The sequence below is a fragment of the Pteropus vampyrus genome, unplaced genomic scaffold, assembly GCF_000151845.1.
Source record: "Pteropus vampyrus isolate Shadow unplaced genomic scaffold, Pvam_2.0 Scaffold12, whole genome shotgun sequence".
NCBI classification, from domain to species: Eukaryota; Metazoa; Chordata; class Mammalia; order Chiroptera; family Pteropodidae; genus Pteropus; species Pteropus vampyrus.
In genome coordinates, this window is record NW_011888793.1 from 1,629,089 (window position 1) to 1,639,813 (window position 10,725).

Here is a 10,725-nt window from a genome sequence, read left to right on the forward strand (position 1 = left end):
GTTTAAGAATGTTTATCCAGAAGAAAAAATACTCAGTCCTTACCGTCATCCACAATGTCCTGTGCTGCCACAGAGTTTGTATACACCACCAAATCGGAGAGCTCTCGGCAGAGCTTCATGGTTTTCCTTCGGCGACCCAACCTGTGAAATACACACCCGGGACTCATGACATTTTAGAGCTGGAAGAAGTCTGGGCTTTTGGTTACTCCACCTTCCCTCTCTGCTCCTAATGGAGCCAGGGGTAGAACCCAAGTGTGATTCCTGGTTTAGCATTCTTTTCACCACAATATCCTAATCATGGTTTCATTCACCACTTAGCAAGAATCACAGTCTCTTCTCATGTATTTAGAAGATACAAATATTGTGTGATTTCATTTACATGTAATGTCCAGAGAAGGCAAAACTATAGAGACAGAAAGTAGATTACTCGGTGCCATAGACTGGAGAGAAAAGGATGGAGAGTGGCTGCTAATGGTAGTTTCTTTTTAATGTGATAAAAATGTTCTGAAATTAGTGCTGATATAGATTTATTGACTCAATGAATATTTATTGAGCACCTATTGGAGATAAACAGTGAACAAATTAGACAAAGTCCCTTACCATCATGATACATATATATATATGTATGGATATGTATATATATATATGTGCATATATATATATATATATATATATGTGCACGCACACACACACACATACACACACACATATGTATAATCAATAAAAGAATTAAAGCTAAAATGCACTAACAATTCATTTTTCTAAGAAAGAAGACAAGAACATAGACAGGTATAAAATAAATGGGAATAAAGAGTTCACGTTCTTTCTTCATCATATAATTAGGAAATTCTATAGCCACTGGTGAAAATCTGGTGTTGTAAGGGCTAATGATTATAAATCAATGCAAGGTCATATCTATAAATTACAAGTAAAACTCCAAGACACCCTGGAATATAGAGAAATTTTGCATAAAGTTAGCTCTTTTTAATCCTTACCCTGGGAGTGGATTAGTTTATTGAAGTACCAAAAGGACACCATCATAGATGTTTAGGCCTTGATACCTATTATGGGCAAATCTCTAATTCAAGAGCAGGATAGCAACATGATTTCATGTAATACCTGTAGTGATGTCTTGTTTGCACACGTTAAGATTACCATGGCTTTCTTAAAATTCTGGCTCTTATCTGGCTGTATAATTCAGAGTTGAGGCTCTCCCAAACTTAATATTTGAGACATTCACATCAGAGATCTCCTGGAAGGTAATCCTATTCCTTTTATATTCTTTACTGTAACTACAAATTAAATTTTCTATATCCTAAGGTAGGGTACCACACACATCCCTTTGCCCTTAATAATTAGTTACTATTTTATGTATAGATATTCTAATATAAAATTTAATCAAACAGTACATGCCACCATTCCTATAGGACCTCTATGCTTCTAATTTCATTTAATTTCAGTCTCTCAATAAAAACACAGGGATATGGGTGGGGGAAGTATGTGTGTGTGTGTGTGTGTGTGTGTGTGTGTGTGTGCATGCACATATGCATACACAGGCACACATGTGTGCAGGTACATGTGTTTGTCTATGATACAATTTACATTCCTTTGCGAGACTTACTATATAAATGCATAAACTGTCGGAAAATCCTACATGAGAACATGTGTCACAATTTGGGTTCTAAAAATATTTCACTCACCCCAAGTTCTATTGGCAATAACAAAGAAAACAGCAGCTAATATTTTTGATCACTTAGTTAATTGGGGGAGGGCTTATCAGGCTAAGTAGTTTTATTCCTTTAACCCTTACAACAACCCTAAGAAACAGATACAAATGAGGAACCTATGTTGCCCCACAGTAAAGTTGGAGGAATAAGATTTTGAAGCCTGGCTAATCTCAGATCCTTGGCTCATAACATGTGCGTATCATCTGTCTTCTCCTTTAGTCTCCTACGAGAGCCCTCCGTACAAGTTCATGTGTCACTCTCTCATCTCTGAAGATACCGTCAATCTGATAACTGCTACAGCCAGCACTTAAGACACTATGCACTAGGCACAATCTAAGTCGCCTACACGTACGATCATCTCACACCCGGCTGATCTTTATGGGTCCCACTGCAATGAGCACTTTACCTTGTCTTCCGATTGTCTAGACACAGACAACTAAAACAGTCAGGCTAATGGAGATGGAGAAGCTCAAGAAGTCTGAGCAAGAATCATGGAGATGCTTTCTTACCTATATAGCTGGCCAGTCTCCTTGCCAGGATTCTGCTGCTGTGTGTCCTCTTCATCATCAATATTATAAGATTTAGGCCGTGACTTTGTGGTTTTCTGTCAGAAAAATCACATTAATTTAACAACTCACTATACCAAGTACATCTACAACATACAGAGAATGGACTGGGCTTTAAAATTCACACACACACACACACACACACACACACACACACACGGAAAATAAATTGAAGGGGAAAAATGATAAATATTGCAGCTTGTCTCACCATTAATAACAAGCATGTTTATGGCCCAATTGTAATATTGAGGCAAGATTGAGGGTTTCATGATCTAAAACTGACTTCTAAGCCACACAAAATATAGGTCTTAAAAAGGCCTTATTAGGTTATATATCAAAGGTCTCTATGAGGGGTAGTGTCAATCTTGTCAAGTCTGTTTAAATAATTCTAAGAAATAAAATGTCCTCTTTATTGGAAGCTCACTATTCCTATTGAACTATAAAAGACAGATTTGATTCAAACAATCAAGTCATAATTTCTCGAATGAATAACTACCTTTCCTACTTTTGATTAGTATGCACTGAAATAATCATTCATATCAAACTGCTCTTTAGAGGTCTGATCCATTTTAATTTCTAGCAGCCAAATGAAAACTGTTACCCACAGGATTCAGGCTGAAAGGATGCAGATCTGGTGCCTTCTGGACTGATTAGCTTTTAGACATAAAAACATTTTCATCCCCACTGCACTGGAGATAACCCCAATATTTGGCAACACATACTTCAACACGTACTTCAAATGCTGGGGAGGGACCCTAGTAATTGCAGGCCACCAAAAATACAGCTTCCACAAAGGTGAGAACTTTGGACAGAGGACCTTGTACATCTGAGGAATATGGCTTCAAAAAAGGAAAGGAACTCCATGCCCACATTACCACAAGACCATGTCACCTTCTTATACTCAACAAGTAAAAACCAAGCTATGCCAGTGGCACATATACACTTAACTCTATTGCACTCACAGCGAGGTGCCAATTTACTCTGAAACCTTCTCAAGAGTTATTTATGCCTCACAAACCTCAGTGTGTATGATGTAGGAACCCTAGCATCTGATGACCTCATGTTCCATCTTGGCTTCTCATCACACTGGTACTACCTAACCTCTTTAGCTTCCTATTGTGTTTTTTAAAGGGCAGGACAAAAACATCTATTTTAAAAGATTATTATTGTTGTGATGATTAAATGAGATGACACGAAATGTCATTAAGCTATATAATATTAACTTTCAATTAAAAATACTACCAATATTTATTAAAATAATCTATAAATAGTCTTGTGGACATTTATCCTTTTGACATGAGGCATAATAAATTCTAATTCTATAGTAGCTAAAGTACTGCCTAAAAGGTTTGGAAAATAATTTTAATTTAAATCAGTAGGTGTAATCAAGAAATGAAATATTCTCTAATTCTACTTATAATTAGTAATTTGAGATGTCACAATAATAAATCTGTCTCTTTTAAGGTTTATTTATTAACCTAAAATGCAAAAAGAAATAAAAAATGAATCACCAATGTCGGATAATACTTGGAGAAATGATGACATATTTTCTTCACATACAGTTTTGACACATCTTATCGTGGTTAACGTACCATATAATCAAGTTTTCATCCTTCTCTTTTACTTAATGTTTTGCATGTTGAGCTCTTTAAAGTGATCATTTTTTAGTGGCTGCATAATTGTCTATTATGTGAATGAATCATGGTTCACTTAACCAGTCTTTATTGGCGAACATTTTGGTTGTTCAGTTTTTTACTATAATCACTATTTTTCCAGCCTTATAATAAATTATCCTACTGATGGGGCAGGAAATACCATATACAACATCCCTTAAAGTACAAGAAAAGGCCTTACAGAAACCTTAAGCATAAATTTCACCATCCTAAAACAGATTACTTATAAAATATATTTTACCTTCTTATTTAAGAGTAACATACATTTAGAAAAGTATGACAATCATAAGTGCATAGCATGATGACTTTCCACAAATGAAACCACCCAAATGAGAAAATGGAATATTACTGCCCCCCAAAGCTTTCAGATTCTCTCATTCAGTCATTACTTTCTCCACAAGGGTAACAAACTACTAGCCTGACTTTACCCTATAGATTTTTTTGGCCTGTTTTTGAACTTCATATAAATGGAATCAAACTATATATACTCTCTTGAGTCTGGCTTCTTTTGCTCAATGTCATAATTATAAAGATCATATTATCGTAGATAGTTGTAATTTTGTCAATTTCATTGCTGATAAATATTCCCTTATTTAAATATACCACAATTTTTTATTACTTCTATTGTTAACAGACATTTAAACGATTTCCTATTTGTATTATTGCAAATGCACAATCCCATTAGCAGTGTATGAGTTCAAGTTGCTCAACATCCTCACTAACACTTGGTATTGTCAGTCTTTTTATGTTTGATAATGTGGTAGATGTGTACGGAATCTCATTAACATTTTAATTTGCATTTTCCAAATGATTGATAAGGGCGAGTACCTTTTCCATATTAGCCACTTGGTTATCTTCTTTTGTGAAGTGCCATTGAAGTCTATTGTCTCCCCCACTTTTTTTTCTAAATTTAGGATACTTGTCTTTTTTATTGATTTGTAGAAATTCTTTATATATTCAGGATACAAGACTTTTGCTGGATATATGTATTGAAAATATTCTTTCCCAGTACACTACTTATTTTTTGATAATTTTGATGAACAGGAATTCCTAAATTTCAAAGCAGTTTAATTGTCAACCTTTTCCTTTTCTGGAGACCTATTTAAGGTGAACATTTTGGTTGTTCAGTTTTTGGTCATGATGATATTCTCCTGTTACCTTCTAGATTTAATTTAAATTAATTGAATTACGCACATTTATCACTCTTAATTCATACCTTATGTTTTCCAAAATTGGTCATGAGGGAGCGTCCATGTGATTTCTTTCCACTTTCCTTCACCTCTGGATTCTGAGTAAACAAAGCATAATATAACTATTTTGCTTCTTTGCTTTTGGTTTTCCCTTTGTTCTGGTGGAGTAACAGGGGGACCTTCTCTCCTTCTGCCTCTCGGTAGGAAGCAAAAGGTCCTGCTCACTTCCTCTTGGTCCACCCCTCCACTACCCCAAAGATAGGAGTATGCCTCGAGAGAGGGGGACACTGGCGTGGCAAGGCCGGGGCACCAGCCAGGAGACAAGAACTGCCAGCAGCCTCTCAAAGCTGGGGTCAAGGCCTCTCAACAATGCCCAGCTGTGCAGGCCCATCCAGTGCCTGTTCACAAGGCTCTCCACAGTGCAGAATGTATTTCTTTTGAATCTTTGAGTGAGGATAAAATTATCTTCTATTAAAAGTAGATTTAATTTTGAAAAATGGCCAAGTCACTAAGAGCCAATTCTGTTGCAAAAAAAAAAAAAGTAATCACATTGATTGAATACTGCTACATGGGAATGTAAAACATTAAAATTAAATAAAATCCAAATATATCTATGAGGAAAGTAATTAACATTGTTTTTGTTTAAGTAAACCACAGCAAAGCTTACCTGTTCATTGAAATAATTCCCTCTGTGGTTTGGTAAGCCTCTGAATTTTTCCTCACATTGGTTAATTTTCTTGCCTAGAGATCTCCTTGTTCAAGCCTCTCTCTCATTAGGTGACAGAAAGGCCACCTTACTAAAGGGTTTAGATTCTTATTCATCCCTAAGAGTATGTACTAGAAGGTTCACTACTAATGTCAAGGTTTAAGGAAAGACCAGTAGGCCACCCTCTCCCAAGACTTCCAGCTAAACAGAGAAGAAACAGAGATAACCACATAAATGGAATAAATGTGGGTAAGCAAAACCACTTAAAGTCAAAAGGCCAGGGAGGCCATCTACATATATCCATAGAGACTAATCGAAGATGCAATTTGGGGTGGGGAGTGAGAAAACCTGAGAATTGGTTGGGGAAAGAGGCAGTTCAGAAAATGCTGAAGGGGTAGTGGGGGGTGGGGGAACAGGGTAATTTTAGTTGAATGTTTATATATATTGACTGCCTTTGCAGATCTATTAAAGCTGATTATTAACTGTTCAAAAACCCTGGAATGAAGAAGGTAGTCAGATGTTGTCACAGAAGTAAGACTGTTCTCCAATTTAAGAGGCCCAGTTTTGTCACCAAGTAGCTACATGTCCTTTAGCAAGTCCCTTATCTTAAACCTCAGTTTTCTTGTCTGTGAAATGGGAGAGGAGTGAACCAATTAACTCTGAGTTCTTTTCTACTTCTAACAGCCCATCTATTGGTAGGGGGATCATGTCATTTACTGTCCCAAACAGGACCCTTTAAAGAGTGAAATGGGGCACTTTTAATAATTACACTGGGATAATAGGTATAAAACAGGGCTGTCCCACGCAAGTTGAAATATATGGTCATCCTGTTTAGTAGGCACCTACCTGTGCCCCAAGGATTGTTAAGTGCATGATATATATTCTTATTTAACATATATAACCATCCTTGGCAATAAGTATGATTAAAATTCCAATTTTACAAACAAAAACCCTGAAATATTGTGACATTAAATAATATGTCCAAAGTTACAAAGCTAGTTGGTGATCAAACAGGGATTCTATGTAGCTCTAAGTCTCCTTGGGGGCTCACCCCACTCCCCTACCCACCTGCTCTTTATAGAGAAGGGTAATATAAAATCTCCCTCTCCATCTTGAGCTCTCCTTGAGGATCAGCACCACGTCTTTTGTTGAATTCATGGATCAAAGACTGTGCTAAGAACTTGGCATATGCACAAAGATGAGAGCAAACAAGAGAGACACAGATTCTGTACCCACTGGGCTTGTAGCCTGATGGTAGACACAAATGACTACAACACACTGTAATGGGACTATGATGGGGAAAGGTCAGAGCACTGTGGGATAGCACAGGAAGGCCACCTACGCAGACTCGAAAATCAAGGAAGACTTTCAAGGAACATGATGCACAAGCTGAAGCTGGAAGATGGGTAAGACATTATCTACATGAGATGATGAAGGGGAAGTGTGCTATGGCCAAGGAAACAGCAAACACAAAGGCCAAGTGCTAAAAACAAGGAAACAAAGAAAGTTGGGTGTGTATGTGTGTACCTGTGCATCTGTGCATTGGTAAACGAGTCAGAGCTAGGGCCAGAACATGGAGAAAGAATCTTTTTGGCTCTATCTTAAAATTTGAACTTCACCCTCCAAACTATGAAGGTCCTTTAAATGGTTTAAAACAGGAGAATGACATCGTCAGATGCGCATTTTTGAAATATCACTGTGGTAGTGGTGTAAATGAGAGACTGGAGGGGGCAGGACAGTAGGAGAGCTGGAAAATTCCAGTTTGGGAATAATTACAGCTATCCAGAAAGTCACCACTGGTATTTACAGAGAGGAGTGGATTCAAGAACTCTTAAGCAGGAAGGCCTCTTTCTTGTGTCGACTAAGTTCTTCCAGCTTAAAGGATGAGAACTTGATCTTTATTTTTCTTCAGGGCTCTCCAAGGAAAAGACAGCAGAAATAGAACACAGTACTGCATTGCTAAATAATGATCCAAGAAGAAGGCCAGAGTGACATGCTGCCCTGAACCACACAGCAAATGCTCATCCTTGGATTTCAATATGCATTTGCATCTGACACAGATGTACTTATCTCAACAGTAACTTGTCTTTGCTTGCCCATCGAACCCAAACCATATTTTAAAAATGTATACAACAGCAGTATTAAAAACCTCAACACTTTCCAGCCCAGTTTAGTAAAGTCACAGGCTTCCCTTACTTTATACAAGTCTAATATATTCTTGCAATCACACAGATTTAAGAGAAAGTAAAAAATAAGAAGGAGGATGAGCTTTGTTCCACTACATCTCTGAAATTTGAGGTCCCTTATCATTTTACCTGATGGAGAAATTATCATTAGGATCTCTTCCATGAATAGCAAAAGAAAGATGGGTTTGATTTGTTTCCTCCAAAATCTTCAAGATCTGCTGTTGCCTTCCCAACTGGAATGGTTAGGATAGAAGGAAGACTTCTTCAAAAGCATAAAGGGAAATGATTGGCTCAAATTAGCTAATGAGAGTTCACTGAGATAAGCAGCAGATATCAAGCTGGACTAATAGAATATAATTTTACAGACATTCGTATGCTTGAAAATAAGTGGCTGGAGAAGAAGGGAAGAGAAGAAGAAACTATTTATAGAAAGTTTTAAGAAAATTCAAAATTGTATGATAAACTAAGGGCAGTGATGCTGTAATTGACATTTTGGTTGCCTCCTCAATATTTCATTCTATCCCCTATAACATGCAGTTTCAGAGTCAGTTCCAGGGGTTAAGTTCTCATTGACATTAACAAGCCAATATTATCCTATACTCTTGCCAAATTATTGTTCCAGGAAGGACATGTACCCAAAGCCATGGCTGCCCAACCAGAGCTCAGCACAAACTCTGATTTGTTGAATGGGACATACATACCATCTTACCCTCTCTGGACATGGACTAAGAAACAGGCAGTCACCTTGCAACCACCAAGGGAAAGGGAACCAGACTAATCGTGGTAGTTAGAGCAGAAAGATAGGTCTCTGATGACCCTCTGGATTAAGCCTTCCCTGAAAGCCACTCTGTAAATAAACTTGCCACTTACCTAACCCAACATCTTTCTTCATTATTTAAACCATTGTGAATTAGATACCCTATGTTTGGAAAGTAAATAGACCTGAGAAAAACTCGTGGTTGAATCGCTGAACCTCTATAGGGTCTAGAGAGAAATCACCAATGCTAAGTGGTCACTTAGACCAAAGCGTGGTCACCCATATGATTTTTCCCCTGCCTGGGAAGCCCTGAGCCACAGAGGACAGGCAGTAATATCAGAGAAGTCTGCGATTAGCTGAGCCGGTGACCACATGGATCTCCCTGGTCCAGAATAAATGCCCTCAGTGTCCTGCAATGATAACACCGATAAACCCCTATCCTTTCTCCTTGCCCATTTATGAGATTTGTATTGGAAAGCAGAGTAAAAGAGTCAGGCAGAGCCCAAACCATTCATTCGTTCAACAACTATTTATGAAGGTCTCATTACGTCCCAAGCACTAACAAGTCAGAACATGACAATGATTATCAAGAATGACATGCTTCCTGTCTTCCCAGAATCTATATAGTCTAGTCTATTGACAGACATAGCGAAAGTAATTGCAATTGTGTTTTAAAAACCTCAGAAAAGATATAATGTAAAGGGGATAGCTAACACAACCCAAGGGTCAAGGCAGGACTCATTTAGAATATCACATTGGAGCCAGAATTTAAAAGACGACATAGGACTTAGCTAGAACGGATGTAGGAATGGAGTGTTTCAGGCAGAGGAAATGTGATGTGAGGAAGACCAAGGCATACAGACAGTTATGGCTGGTATGACAGTAGTGGAAGGCAGTGCGACAGGGAAACTGAAGAGATCTGAGACTGGAGAGGTAGGCAAGGATGCGATGGTACAGGTCCTTAAAAGGCTGATTAAATAGTGTAATTTATCCCAAATATAATAGGAAGCCACCAAAGAATTTTGAACGGTAGAGTGGCATGATCAGATTTGCGTTTTTAAAGAATCATACTGATTTCGGAGTGGAGATTAGATTGAAGAGGGCAAGAGAAGTCTAGGTGAGAGTTGACACTGGCCTAGACTGGGACACAGCCATGGAGAGAGAAGCAGACAGATGGGAGACACATTGGGAAGGGATATCGATGGGGCACGGAGGCTGACCAAACATGGAGATGTGGGAAGATGCCATAGTCAGCGGCCTTGAGGTTCTTTGCTCACCTGAGCATGCATGGGGAAGATCAGTCCAGGGTCAGTAGGCTTCCTCCTGTCATTCTCACCCACCCATCTAACTTTAACTATTTCTCATATCATTCCGCAATAGATTTTCATAGATATGGAAGAAACTGGAGAAGCATTTTACAAATGGCAAATGATCAGAAATGAAGTATGATATGCTTTCTTTTTCCTGTCAAAGGACAAGTACAAAGGGGAATCGTATACCTGCTTCAGGTGTGCATTTAAGCCTTCATGCGTGGCCTTCAGTAGTGCCCTCACTGTGAAACTATCAGGATCTTCTTTGTCTCGAATTTGAGATTCTTTTAACAATGACTCCAGTTTTTTCCTTATGCAAGATTCCACCTGATGCTCAGTGGTTCCGTTATTCTGCAAAGAATTAAGCAGTGGAAATGATTTCCCCTAAGAAACACAGAATCAATTAGAACACACCCTTCATTCAAGCCAACACTGCTTTTATAATTTGATCCTTTCTCAATTAATAAGTCAATAAGTCAAGCTCATTGTACCATTTTGGTACTTCCCACCCACACACACCAATCCCATTAAGTAATAATTACTACGACTGCATTCAATCCCCAAGAACCTTATAAAGTCTTACTGCCATTTCCACTTCAGAAATGTAGAA

General features: G+C 38.1%; 1 protein-coding gene across 11 annotated transcripts in view; it reads right to left on the bottom strand.

The window, feature by feature from the left end:
- PLCH1 (phospholipase C eta 1) overlaps positions 1 to 10,725 on the bottom strand; it is a 208,656-nt gene that overhangs the window by 18,567 nt on the left and 179,364 nt on the right. For all 11 annotated transcript variants that reach the window (XM_011379273.2, XM_023524242.1, XM_011379263.2 and 8 more), the window contains 3 exons: positions 5,183 to 5,254; positions 2,237 to 2,331; positions 44 to 141 (listed from right to left, as the gene is read on the bottom strand). In XM_011379273.2, coding sequence (XP_011377575.1) covers positions 44 to 141; positions 2,237 to 2,331; positions 5,183 to 5,254 — 265 coding nt within the window. The remainder of the gene's footprint in view (positions 1 to 43; positions 142 to 2,236; positions 2,332 to 5,182; positions 5,255 to 10,725) is intronic.